Below are 14,893 nucleotides of genomic sequence, written 5' to 3'. Positions count from 1 at the left end.
TGAATGGGTGTAAACAAAGAAGTGCTCTCTTAGTGTGAAAATCACAGCAAAAATCTTTCAAAGCAGCATAACTTTCCCATGTTTTCTCCAACTACATTGTGTAATACACCGGTTTGAAGCTCTGAGTCTGTACTTTTATCAAACCTAAATACGAGAAGAAAAAAAATACATTTAACTTAAGCTCACATAGAACTGTGCTGTCACATATTTAGATACTGGTGTTGCATGCTATGTTCAACAGCACAAATATTATTTAGCAAAGTAAACAGTTCAAGAAATACACCTTTCTGTTACACCTCAAAAAACAACACATTTACTGTAAAAAGATTTACAATGAATAAAACTGGACATCAGTACAAAGATTCACACATATCTATTTGTGAGCAACTGCACGGTAACATGTTAAAAATACGTTCAGTTCAAGAGTACAAAATACAACAACAAACACACTGTTATACATTTGTTTTGACACAAATTTTCTGTCTTTGCATCGATGCAGTAAGTTTGTAATTTCTGAATATGTCTGTGTATACAGTACTGTTATCATTGAGCACCAGTTCAACATTGCTACAGTACATCTATATTGTCTAATGGTTTCATTATAAACATCCTAAGTAGGGAGCATTTATAATACTAGTAGCAATACTCCTACTTACTGTTGATGTTACATTATTACGTAACTGTATTACACATTGTTAGTAGGACATCGCCACAACAAAAACTGTATTACAAAAGGCTATTGCATGTTTGTGTACTTACATGATTCATTGTACCCAATCATGTATATAAATACTAGATTGCTGATGCTATGTATTGGCCAATGAGAGGCTCTGAGGCCATTGCCACCATATTGGTACTCTTAGGAAAAAAAGGTTCTGAACCTAAAAGAGTTCTTCGGCTGTCCCCATAGGATAACCATTTGAAGAACCCTTTTTTGGCTCCTATGGGGACAGCCGAAATAACCCTATTTAAAAAAAAATAAACGTTTTTCTTCTTCTAAAAGTGTACTGCTCAGAAGGCGCAGTCCTCCATATGAATGAATGGAATTCTAAAGGACAAAATTACATGCATCTAAGTATTTCTTTGTTGTAGTGGGGACAGTAGCAGTACTTTCAAAAAAGTATACTTTACAGGTTAGTTCAGTTCACATAATATAATGTAAAAGTATGTGATAAGGTGTCTGCAATATAGACATTGATAAATGCATTTCTATATTTTCCAAAACCTTTAAAACAATGGTGGAGGACAAAGATGGTGGCGCAGTGGCTTCAAAACAACACCCCCTGTGGGTGATCTAGTGTTTATATACATTATTGACTGTACCCCTGTTAGTTTACTCTGTGTAGATATATTTAAACATCTAAACAAAATGGCAAAAAATGTCCTGGTTTCTGTGGTCTACTTGCTATTGCTTCTTAGCGAGTATAGAAATCCTCCAACCAAAAGGGACTTACATTTTGAGAACTGATGCCACGGAGGGAAATAAAATAAAAGCTTTTGAATGGAAGACAATCTCAAAGCAAAACAACAATAAGGTTTTTCACCACATCTACAGTCCTTGATTACATATGACCGTACATTACACCTCCAGACAGCTTCATATTTCTTACTGTAAGACACTTCTCTTTGGCTAAATGTTTCAACGAGTGAAGCATCCCTAAGTGGGATAGGCCCACCTCTTTCTCAATGACTTCCATGATCATTTTCATTCAACATAAAACAATATTTTATTAAACCCATATCCTTAACAGCTGATTTAAGAAATTGGATTGATACATGCTTTCATTGGTCACATAGCCTTATCTGTAGAGACTAATAGTTGAGGTAATTGTGCAATATGAACATACATACTCCTGTATATTAGACAAAACGTGTGTTTCTAACAACTGATGGGTGTTTCTGTAATACACGTAGAGAATACAAATTGAGGGTGTGTAAAAACGTAAATGACACTTTCTTTTGTGTCATTTTATTAGATGTGAATTTGACTAATATTGTACAACTTTGTATTAAATACTAAAATAAATACAAAAATCAGTTCACAATAATTGAAATACTGATTGTTAATATGTACATATGTAAGAATACCATTTTTTTTTATTACTATTATTATTTATAATGATGTGATTCCATGTTGTGTCCTAAAATGTCAGTTTCCCTTTTCGAGGCACCAATCCCATATTGACAATGTTCTACCACGACCAATAGGCTGAGAATACAAAATCTTACAGGAGGATGCTATGCCCTGTAATACTCAATTGATAAGTTCACAGCCGCAGAGCTGCAATAGTCTGTCGGACCATTACAAAAATGAATGTGAGGCTGTGGCACCTCTGAAACAGTCAACTATGAATTCACCAAGAGTGTGTCTAGTCACTAAAATAACCAAGCTGACCTCCATAAAATTGTCAACTGTATTGTAGCAACTCACCATGCTGCAGATGTACTAGTCATGTGTACTTTCACAGCCTGCCTATCGCCAGAACATCACATGCTATTTCCTTACCCTGAACTGACCAACTAAACTATCCAGGTAATTTGAACATCACGTCTTGCTCTTGGTCTTCCACTCGTGTACATGGTCATGGCATGAGGTCACTCATATCCAGGGAGAACTTGTGAAAGATGTAAAGTCTCATGTTCATGCTTCGAGTCACTCTCTTTTCCTAGGCTGTGTTTACACAGGCAGCCCAATTCTGATCTTCCACTGAAAGACGAATTAGTGAAAGTTTATATTTTTTTTAGAATTGGGCTGCCATAGAGAGATTCTGGACAGTACTTTGAGGTCAAAAATGCAAACAAGAAAAAATACAAACAAGAAAAACAACAACATTCCTTCCACATATCATTTGGCTTTAAAATGGTGGTGAACTGAAAAACACCAGTTTGAAGGGAAAACAAGGGGTGTTTCCCTGTGTTTCCCCAATCCCACTCCAGCTATTGCAATCGGATGTGCAGCCTCATGCGCAGGTTCTCCCCCAGTTCACCCGTGAGGTAGTCTTGGTCCCGGCGGTCCTCCAGCTCTTTGAACTGGGCTTTGCCGTACAGCGGCAAGCTGGCGATCTCCAGCGTGTACCCCTGCGGTGCCGCCAGTGCCCCCTTCCTCTTGGTGCTGTGCAGGTAGCAGAGGCTGTCACGCTGCTGGATGCGGAACAGACCTTCCTGGTTGCCGCTGGTGATGACGTAGTGCACGTGGCCCACCAAGGGCTTGATGGCGGGCACCAGCTCCAGGATGTGCTCCTTGGGGTTGAGCTGGGACACGTTGAGCAGCAGGGTGACAGGAACTTCCATGTCCAGACTGGCTAGGCTCACCTTGTTGTGCTGATGGTGAGACAGACAGGGTTACGCCGTGGGGTTACTAACTTACTAAGTAACCATGGACTCTGTCAATGAGGCACAGCCCAATTCCAAATACTTTTTTGTCACTAATTTGTCTTTCAGTGGAAAAAAAATCTGAATTGGGCTGCCTGTGTAAATAGAACATTAGATTCCCATTAAGTTCTAATTACTGTTTATCTAACATAAGGATGATAACATCCTGCCAAAATCCTTTATTTTTGTTTTTTAAATGAAATATCCTTGGAATGTTCTAACATTCACTAAAATGTCGTAAACAACATCTGTAACAACCACCACAGAACATTCCCCAAACGTTCTCATTAGGTTTCCAGGTAACGTAATAACACAATGTACCAGTAATGTTTTCCCAGAAAACCAAAATTGGTTCTGTGAAAGTTCACAGAACATTCGTTAGGTTGCAGCAAATGTTCACATAACACAAAAACTGTCCAGTCGTGCTGATTATTCAATGTTTGTATAAAAGAGTTGGGGGATGTTGCAAGAACGTTCCCAGAACACATTTGTCTGTTCTTTAAAGGTTCCCAGAATGTTTCATTAGGTTGTGGTAACATTCTGATGGGGACATCACAAAAGATATGTTCCCAAAACACAACTGTCCAGTTGTGCGTATTATTCTACAATGTTTCTTTTAGGGTGCAAAGATTATTCACCTGACGTTACAATAACTTTCCCAGAACACATTTAGTCTGTTCTTTAAAGGTTCCAAGAATGTTTCATTAGGTTATGGGATCATTATGGGGCTATGACAAGAGAGAGGTTTCCAAAACAATAAAACTGTTCAGTTGTGCTGACATTCAGATAATGTTTGTATCAGGGTGCGCAAAACATTCCTTTTGATGTTGCAAAAATGTTGACAGAACAACCTTTAAGTTCTTTAAAGGTTCCCAGACCATTTAATTAGGTTGTGGGAACGGTGTGGATACATTACAAGAGAGAGGTTCCCAAAACATAAATTATGCTCAAAATATGACATTCATACAATGTTTAAGTTAGGTTGCACAGGACATTCCCTTAATGTTGCAAGAATATTCTTGTGATATTCACAAAGAACATTCCCACAATGTTGCATAATGTTCCACAATTTCCAAATAAGTCTGTTTTTATGACGTTCATAGCATATATTATATATTGCCATTAAATCTGGAGAGAAACATAATGGGGATGTATTCCAACCTGCTTTAAGGAGCTACACATTTGCATCCTGAGAATGTTGTGGTAATACTTTGTCAAATTTAAATATAACATTTCATACATTTTCTTGAAAAGGTCTGAGGATCTCCAAGATGAGGTGAAATGTATATTGCATGAACATGAATGGAATATTATGTTGTGTGCAACCTATGTGAATATCACAAGAATATTCTGGCAACAACCCAGACAACACCCATAACTTAATTAAATGTTCTGGGAACCTTGGTTTTGTCAACATTCTTACAACATTAAGGGAATGTCCTGTGCAACCTAACTTAAACAACTGAGCATATTTTGTGTTTTGGGAACCTCTCTCTTGTAATGTCCCCACACTGTTCCCACAACCTAATTAAATGGTCAGGGAATCTTTAAAGAACTCAGAAAGGCTGTTCTGTCAACATTCTAGCATCAACGAAGATGATTGTTTTTGTACGATTTTATTGAATATTTTATAAACAATACAAAACATACACATACAAACGACAACATCATACAAACATCAACTATATCACCCCTGCCCAGACCCACTAGCACACACCCCCTTCTCCAGTGCCCGCATCACTTGGAGAAGGGGGTGTGTGCTAGTGGGTCTGGGCAGGGGTGATATGGCCTCAAACTGCAACATTTTGTTTCTCTCCGTCGCCATCACACTTTCCATTGCGTAAAGGATGGAGGATTGGTTGATTTCCAGTTTTTAAGTATATGTTTTTTAAGATGATTGATGAGAAAAGTATCGCCCAACCCATCAGGTATCTCAGTGCAACCTCATATGCTATGTCTTGAAATATACAGACAGACGGATTTAAAGTAAATGAAAAGTAACGTGAGTTATTGTGAGTTTTTCTTTATCTTTTTCTTATTGCCATTATTTTGTTTTCTCCACGATCATTTTATATCCTGAGAATTTAGAGTATTCTGAAAATATTTTTTAGCAAAGGGGGCATTGCGTTTTCAATATTGGTCAGGTATAACAGGAGATCATCTGCAAATAAGATTTGTTTATATTTGAGGGGGGAGAGAGGACATCCATGTCTTGTGCCCCTTTCTAAATACATTTTATCAGATAATGTATTATTTGTGTATATTTTTGCTTTATGACATTTATATAATATTTGTATTACATTTATTATTTCAGCTGGAAAGAATTGACTACATTTTTATTTCCAAAAATGCACTCAACAATTTACTGGATTCAAAAATGTATGATGTAGTGATAACAGATCATTCTCATATCGGACAAGATACTCTACTTTCGAGCAAATCTACTTTTTTCACAACAAATAGTAACAGTTTGTTTTGGTGAGCATTGAGAGCATTTTAGCTATGTTTTCCTGGATATCCTTCAGCTGTTTGCTGCTATCATTTGCATTTCCAAGTTGTTCTTTGTCTTTTCCTCTAAGGGAAGCCATGGCTTGTTGGGTTTGAGTCGCAGCGTCGCTTTACCCACAGATTGGTTCGCTGTATATAACTGACCGCTCACACTTTACTGGTTGCTTGGGGGATACTGTGCCTTTGGAAAGTGTTCAGACCCCTCAACTTTTTCCACATTTTGTTACATTACAGCCTTCTTCTAAAATGTATTAAATAGTTTTTTCCCTCATTAATCTATACACAATACCCCATAAAAAAAGGAAAAACAGGTTTAGACATTTTTGCTAATTTATTAAAAATAAAAAACTGAAATACTACATTTATGTAAGTATTCAGATCCTTTACTCAGTGCTTTGTTGAAGCACCTTTGGCAGCGATTATAGCATCGAGTCTTCTTGGGTATGACGCTACAAGCTTGGCACTCCTGTATTTGGAGAGTTTCTCCCATTCTTCTCTGCAGATCCTCTCAAGCTCTGTCAGGTTGGATGGGGAGCGTTGCTGCACAGCTATTTTCAGGTCTCTCCAGAGATGTTCGATCGGGTTCAAGTTCGGGCTCTGGCTGGGTCACTCAAGGACATTCAGAGACTTGTCCCGAAGCCACTCCTGCGCTGTCTTGGCTGAGTGCTTAGGGTCGTTGTCCTGTTGGAAGGTGAATCTTCACCCCAGTCTGAGGTCCTGAGCACTCTGGAGCAGGTTTTCATCAAGGATCTCTCTGTACTTTGCTTCGTTCATCTTTGCCTCGATCCTGACTAGTCGCCCAGTCCCTGACGCTGAAAAACACCGCCACAGCATGATGCTGCTGCCACCACCATGCTTCACCGTAGGGATGGTGCCAGGTTTACTCCAGACGTGACGCTTGGCATTCAGGCCAAATAGTTCAATCTTGGTTTCATCAGACCAGAGTATCTGGTTTCTCATGGTCTGAGAGTCTTTAGGTGCCTTTTGGCAAACTCCAAGCGGGCTGTCATGTGCCTTTTCCTTGAGAGTGGCTTCCGTCTGGCCACAATACCATAAAGGCCTGATTGGTGGAGTGCTGCAGAGATGGTTGTCCTTCTGGAAGGTTCTCCCATCTCCACAGAAGAACTCTGGAGCTCTTTCAGAGTGACCATCGGGTTCTTGGTCATCTCCCTGACCAAGGTCCTTCTCCCCTATTGATCAGTTTTGCCGGGTGGCCAGCTCTAAGAAGAGTCTTGGTGTTTCCAAACTTCTTCCATTTAAGAATGAAGGCCACTGTGTTCTTGGGGACCTGCAATGTTGCAGAGGTTTTTTGGTACCCTTCCCCAGATCTGTGCCTCGACACAATCCTGTCTCTGAGCTCAACAGACAATTCCCTCAACCTCATGGCTTGGTATTTGCTCTGACATGCACTGTCAACTGTGGGACCTTATATAGACAAGTGTGTGGTCAATCGAAACAAGATGCACCTGACCTCAATTTCGAGTCTCATAGCAAAGAGTCTGAATACTTACGTAAATAAGAATTCTGTTTTTTATTTTTAATACATTTGCAAAAATTTCAAAAAACATGTTTACACTTTGTCATTATTGTGTAATGTGTGTAGATTGAAAAAAACATTTCAGAATTCTTTACAGCCTTAACAAAATGTGGAAAAAGTAAACGGGTCTGAATACTTTCCAAAGGCATTGATCTATCGATTTTAGAGGCTTAAATTTAAACTGTTGTCTGGTTTGTACGTATAACCACAACTAAGCTATTCACACCCCATGCATCTTATCGGTACACACATGCGCCTTCCTCATACCCTCTTCTAACAAATGTTTTGTGCTCCCTGATAGAAACAATATCTGAATGTCAGTTTTAGTGTTTTGGGAACCTATCTTGTCATAGCCCCACAATGTTCCCACAACCTAAAGAAACATTCTGTCAACCTTTAAAGAACCAAGTAAATGGGTTATAGGAACGTTCTTGCAACATCAGGCAAACGTTTTATACAAACTTTGTATGATCATCAGCATGACTGAATTTATTATATTTGTTTTTATGAGAACACTTGTCGCCAACCTAGCGAATGGTTCTGGGAACTTTCACAGAACTAATTTTGCTTTGCTGTGTTACACCTTGGCATAACTAACTAAGAAGGACTATGTAATGTCAGTGTGCATTAGGCCAGTGCTAACTGAAATGTGAGATGAGATAGTCTGTGTCCTAGAACTAATGGAATAACGGAGAATCACTAATGGAATGAGAGTTCTGTGCGTCATATGAAAGCGGGCAGTAACCCTTCACTTCTCTATATACATACATCTAGAAATCTCCAGAATAGAGAACAGACACTCCAACAGGTCCATGTTACCGCTACTGTTTGAAGTGTCAATGCTCCCAATATACTGTACCTCTATGGGTTGCGTTCCGTTGGCGTCGCGCCTCTTGCGGCCGTGCTTCTTGGGGTAGTCGTTGACCTTACACTCGTAGCAGGTCTCTGGGGAGAGAGTGTTGTCTTCTATCTCTGGCCCCTCATATTGGCCCTTCCCAAAGCCCAAGCCTGACACACAGTGACTGAACAACACACAGGCACGCACACAGAGACACACAGCCAGACAAGCACGCACACAGACGAGCATGAGAGAGTACTTGACAGTGAGTAGACAACTTCTTCATTTACAACAAACGGAAATCCTTCTGAAAATTACCCATGAAATTATAAATGAAACATAACAGTCAGGTGTGCTAGTGCTGGGGTAGAACAAATATTTGCAGAAATCCCAGAGAAACAGATTGGGAAACACAAGTCAAAAGCTAAGCTGTTCCTGAGGGGCCCGTCTCAATAAGTGTTTCTAAGGGCCCTGACCCAATCCCATCCCCTCCTTACGGATGGACTGGGACCAGAAATCTAAAACACGGCTAATTGTTTTCCTTGATGCCCTCATTATAAGCCAAATAATGATAATTCTGCTCTAAAATCCCAATTTAGACCCACTGGGCTAAAGATGAACCAGCCATCTGGCATTTGACAGAATGCCTCCTTTTTTATTTTTTTGGGGGGGGGAAAGATCAGCTTTAATATTGCAGATAGATTGTAGCTTCCATCAACTTAATCGACTGCATCATTTCCAATCCGCCATATATTTTGGGGTAAATTCAGTACCAGTCAAAGTTTGGACACACCTAATCATTCCAGGGTTTTTATTTATGTTTACTATTTTCTACATTGTAGAATAATAGTGAAGATGTCAAAACTATGAAATAACACATATGTAATCATGTAGTAACCAAAAAAGTGATAAACAAATGTAAATATATTTTAGATTTGAGATTCTTCAAAGTAGCCACCCTTTGCCTTGATGACAGCTTTGCACACTCTTGGCATTCTCTCAACCAGCTTCATGAGGTAGTCACCTGGAATGCATTTCAATTAACAGGTGTGCCTTGTTAAAAGTTCATTTGTGGAATTTCTTTCATCTTAATGCGTTTGAGCCAATCAGTTGTGTTGTGACAAGGTAGGGGTGTTATACAGAAGATAGCCCTATTTGGTAAAACACCAAATATTGCCATATTATGGCAAGAACAACTCAAATAAGCAAAGAGAAACGACAGTCCATCATTACTTTAAGACATGAAAGTCAGTCAATCCGTAAAATTTCAAGAACTTTGAAAGCTTCTTCAAGTGCAGTCGCAAAAACCATTAAGCGCTATGATGAAACTGGCTCTCATGAGGACCGCCACAGAAAAGGAAGACCCAGAGTTACCTCTGCTGCAGAGGATAAGTTCATTAAAGTTACCAGCCTCAGAAATTGCAGCCCAAATAAATGCTTCACAGAGTTCAAGTAACAGACACATCTCAACATCAACTGTTCAGAGGAGACTGCGAGAATCTGGCCTTCATGGTCGAATCGCTGCAAAGATACCACTACTAAAGGACACCAATAAGAAGAAGAGACTTGCTTGGGCCAAGAAACACGAGCAATGGACATTAGACCGATGGAAATCTGTCCTTTGGTCTGATGAGTTCAAATTTGAGATTTTGTTTCCAACTGCCGTGTCTTTGTGAGACGCAGAGTAGGTGAATGGATGATCTCCGCATATGTGGTTCCCACCGTGAAGCATGGAGGAGGAGGTGTGATGGTGTGGGGGTGCTTTGCTGGTGACACTGGCGGTGATTTATTTAGAGTTCAAGGCACACTTAACCAGCATGGCTACCGTAGCATTATGCAGCGATACGCCATCCCATCTGGTTTGGGCTTAGTTGGACTATCATTTATTTTCAACAGGACAATGACTCAAAACACCTCCAGGCTGTGTAAGGGCTATTTTACCAAGAAGGAGAGTGATGGAGTGCTGCATCAGATGACCCGACCTCAACCCAATTGAGATGATTTGGGATGAGTTGGACCGCAGAGTGAAGGAAAAAGAAGCCAACAAGTGCTCAGCATATGTGGGAACTCCTTCAAGACTGTTGGAAAAGCATTCCAGGTGAAGCTGGTTGACAGAATACCAAGAGTGTGCAAAGCTGTCATCAAGGTAAAGGGTGGCTATTTGGAGAATCTCAAATATCTTTAGATTTGTTTAACACTTTTTTGGTCACTACATAATTCCATATGTGTTATTTCATAGTTTTGATGTCTTCACTATTATTATACAATTTAGAAAATAGTACAAATAAAGAAAAACCCTTGAATGAGTAGATGTGTCCAAACTTTTGACTGGTACTGTATATTTTTAAAATATATATATTTCCCCCTAACTCTGCCACACCTCCCCTAATTTGAGTAAAGTAATGGGCAACAACACTTAGGCTTCTACTTCCAGCTTATACCTACTATATACATTTTACAGACACATTTCACAATAGTTATCTTTTGTTTATTTTTAGTCCCATCCTTCGGCTACCCACAACCCCTTCCATCTATCTCTGAAGACATTCCAGTTTGATTTCTATTGGCCATATATTTTTAAACTGTGCTGTTTCACAAAAAGTTCTGAACCTTTCTATTCTCATAGTTTCTACAGATTGTAAATTAAAGATACCATTTTTTGCTAAGAGCATTATTATATAAATGATTGATTGATTATGACTTTTCAAATCACCCAGCAGTGCTATTTGCAGAGTTAGCTCCAGGTCCCTGACTCCTTACCCTTGGCCCATGCGGAAATAGCCCAGCGGGCAACCACACAGGTAGCCTCCCTCTGTGTTCGAGCAGCCGTAGTTACAGGGGTTCTTGTTGGAGCACTCGTTGACATCTTGACAGCTGCTGCTGAATGGGTCGAAGCTGTAGCCTGAGGGGCAGGCACACTTGAAGCTGCCTAGCGTGTTGTAACAGGAGGCTGATCCACAGCTGCCCGGGTTGGAGCACTCGTTCTCATCTGAGAGAGGAGAGGAGGAGGAGTTTAGAGAGGAAGTATGGGGGGGGGGGGGGTTAGGAGAATTAGTTTGACTTGTTATTGAGGTCAACAAGGACATAGAATGATTGAAACACCTTGCTGTGACCCATACCCCAGGGTTAAAGCAGCATTGCAAAATACACCTAAAGCTGAAATGTCTGAATCTAGGAGACACTGCGTTTGCTTTTTGACAGTGGATCACAATTAATCTATAGAACATTAAGAACACTACTGTACTAATATCAACGTTCTGGAACCCATTGGTACGAGAGAGAACCTTTCTCTCAATGTCCAGCAGGTGGCAATGTGGTTCTGTTTACTAGACCTGTAAATGGTAGGTACTCCAATATGTTTTCAAAACATTTGTTTGCAGTAAGTAGTTGAAAGTACCCTTCTGCCAATGCACATACAGCACTTTTACATCATTTTCTGGGTTAATGAATTTAACCATACAACAGAATCTTACTTAATTATCTAAATAACCTTTGGTTTATCTTAACTCTATGTGCTGAATCCTAACTTCCAATGGTTTTTATTCTATCTCCCATTGACAACAATGCATTACTAAGTGAAAATACGACTTAAGTAGAAGTTAGGTATCGCCCCCAACAGACAAGATGATAAATTAGCATTCTCTGTTAGATGCATTAAGAAATATAATACTCCTGTCCTCTACAACTCATTTTACGAGCACACAAACCAAAAAAACGATCATTTATTAAATGGCTATTAAAACCTTTTACTGCATTGGGTTAAATCAGGGTCACACAGAGTGTTTCATTGGGTTAAATCAGGGTCACACAGAGTGTTTCATTGGGTTAAATCAGGGTCACACAGAGTGTTTCTTGGGTTAAACACAGAGTGTTTCATTGGGTTAAATCAGGGTCACACAGAGTGTTTCTTGGGTTAAATCAGGGTCACACAGAGTGTTTCTTGGGTTAAACACAGAGTGTTTCATTGGGTTAAATCAGGGTCACACAGAGTGTTTCTTGGGTTAAACACAGAGTGTTTCATTGGGTTAAATCAGGGTCACACAGAGTGTTTCTTGGTAGTCTTAAACAAATCTACTTTGAAACAAATGTATACATCTCACACACATGGTTATGGGCTGAAAGAAAAGAAGACACCTGTACCATGTCAGATATAGAGTTTAAATGTATTACATTTTGAGTTTGGATCCCAATATTACACTTTATATACACATCACAGAAGACTGAAAAATAACAAAACAGTTTGACATAGAAACACTGGATTTTGGTCGTTTAAAAATAAATAATGTATTAATGATGAAATGATGAAAAATATGAATAACATTCCACCAATGAGGCCAAAGAGGGCGCTTTTGGTCCTTGACTGCAGGAAAGGGCTACAAAGCTTGTGATGGACACTTTAATGACGCCCAGCGAAGTAAAACCAGTGCACGGATTTAATCAATGGTCAGGTTGCAAACATATAACGCAAAACAAGTCTTAACTCAACCGTCAATATAAGTAAGTAGCCTTGCACAAGTCTTGGCTTGTGTGACCCAGAGCAGCTCATGGGAGCAGGAGCATATTTCCTGTTTCTGTAGCGTGAGGCAGCTTGATATACTAGTACACCCCCTGGACAGGACGCTACTGTATCACAGTGCCTTACCCCCAATATATCTTCTTAAAGCTCATCGGGTCTCATTTTTACAGTCTTTGGTATGACTCTGCTGGGGATCGAACTCCCAACCTTCCAATCTCTAGGTGTGCAGTTTGAAGGAAGTTGCTAAATCGCATTAGCGCAATGGCTAACTAGCGTTAGAGCAATGGCTAACTAGCGTTAGAGCAATGGCTAACTAGCGTTAGAGCAATGGTTAACTAGCGTTAGAGCAATGACTAACTAGCGTTAGAGCAATGGCTAACTAGCGTTAGAGCAATGGCTAACTAGCGTTAGAGCAATGACTAACTAGCGTTAGAGCAATGACTAACTAGCGTTAGAGCAATGACTAACTAGCGTTAGAGCAATGGCTAACTAGCGTACATACAAATGGTATCCATGAGTTCATCTGAATCTGGGTCAGTAGAAAAAGGGCTTAACTGCCAAAAATCTGCACTTTCCCTTTCAACTCATGTAGTTATCATCAGTGTCCCAAAGTAGCGCCCTCTGTGTGTGTGTGTGTGTGTGTGTGTGTGTGTGTGTGTGTGTGTGTGTGTGTGTGTGTGTGTGTGTGTGTGGCACTCACCCACACACTGGTTCCACTGGTAGTGCTGTGTGTAGCCCTGAGGGCAGTTACAACGGTAGCCGCCCAGCATGTTCTGGCAGCCATGTTGGCACCTGTCGTTACTGTCACACTCGTTCACGTCTGATGGTCAAACGGCAGAAGAACACATATGCATTAGCCCATCGTCATCTTCACCATCCTAATAATCATCGTTATCATTATCATCACCATCTTCCTAATTCTTATTCATCATCATCATCATCACCGTTCCCATCATGGTTACATTGCAGATTTGGATTGCAACATTAAGCTACTGTACAATGCAGTATGATGCAATTGTGAAACAACTCTGCACCCACTGCAAGTTTCCTGCACCAGCAACTCTAAAATATATATATATATATATAATGCTTGAAATCTACATTAGTGTATTTCAATTGCGTTTACACCCAAAATGCTAGGAGAAGAAATCTGCCTTTAGCTGCCTAGTTGTATGGATTCCCTTGGTGTGTATAATTGATCCTTCATAATGACTCGGTATCTGTATCTAATACACACTCCTATAGATGTGGAAAAATTGCCTATTTAAGCGGAATGCTTTTCATTTAGTCAAACAAAAATCATATCCATTCATCTCCACTGCTTTCGAGTAACGCAAACCGGGTAAACTTTAGCTCAAAACAGAGGACAACAACGTTCCACCTGGGATTTGAGCTTTTACAGAGTCCATGGCACAAACCAACCCACTGCCCTGAATTCTCTCCCAGTACAGTACTTACTGTACTTACTGTACTTACAGTCAACCCGTACCAAACTATTCTTTGTTGGGTTTTGAAAGTTCATTATTTTGTTTGTAGAGCGATGGTGCAGAGTTCATTTAGATAGTGCCAGTAGGACTTGTAGTTTTGGGCATTGCCACGCTGTGGAGACTTCAATAAAAGGAGAGTTGGCGAAAGGTTTGAGGCCTTGAAATAGCAGTCAGCCAAATGCTGTTAGAGAGAACAGTCAAGTAGGCCTTGATTTCGTACGCTTTTACAACAGTAGTGCCACTTTGTTAAGTCGTAACTTTAAAATATATTTTCATCTTTAATTTCATTGTTTCTTTCTTTTATTGTTTATGTCTTTTTTTTCATATGTTGCTTCTGACAATACAGGTGGAAAAACTACCACCAAACTGCCAAAAACATTTTGTATACCAGGGGTTTATCTCTGCCACTGAGGTTCAATCCCACAGTTCTACCAACCATATATGCTTAAGATACAGATTTCACCACCAGCTCACCAAAACCATGGCATTGGTTGATCGGGGACATCATATCTTCAGGTTTTATGGAGGTGAGGAAACTGTGCAATGCAAACTTAGCCATCAGGTTACATACAGTGAGATGATATGGTAATGATAAGTTAAAAATATTGAACAATTCCTTATGATTGTTCAATGAT

The 14,893-nt window shown here is 39.8% G+C and overlaps 1 protein-coding gene across 1 annotated transcript in view; it reads right to left on the bottom strand.

Moving 5' to 3' along the window:
• Positions 1-356: 356 nt before the first annotated feature.
• fbn2 (fibrillin 2) overlaps positions 357-14,893 on the bottom strand; it is a 213,287-nt gene continuing 198,750 nt past the window's right edge. The window contains exons 62-65 of the mRNA XM_045693798.2: positions 13,472-13,591; positions 11,016-11,244; positions 8,277-8,439; positions 357-3,321 (exon numbers count right to left, since the gene is read on the bottom strand). Of these exons, the coding sequence (XP_045549754.2) occupies positions 2,938-3,321; positions 8,277-8,439; positions 11,016-11,244; positions 13,472-13,591 (896 nt within the window). The 3' untranslated portion in view covers positions 357-2,937. The remainder of the gene's footprint in view (positions 3,322-8,276; positions 8,440-11,015; positions 11,245-13,471; positions 13,592-14,893) is intronic.

This window comes from Salmo salar, chromosome 01, assembly GCF_965601325.2.
Source record: "Salmo salar chromosome 01, fSalSal1, whole genome shotgun sequence".
NCBI classification, from domain to species: domain Eukaryota; kingdom Metazoa; phylum Chordata; class Actinopteri; order Salmoniformes; family Salmonidae; genus Salmo; species Salmo salar.
Note: the sequence above shows the minus strand (reverse complement) of the source record. Positions and strands in the feature narration are given on the sequence as shown.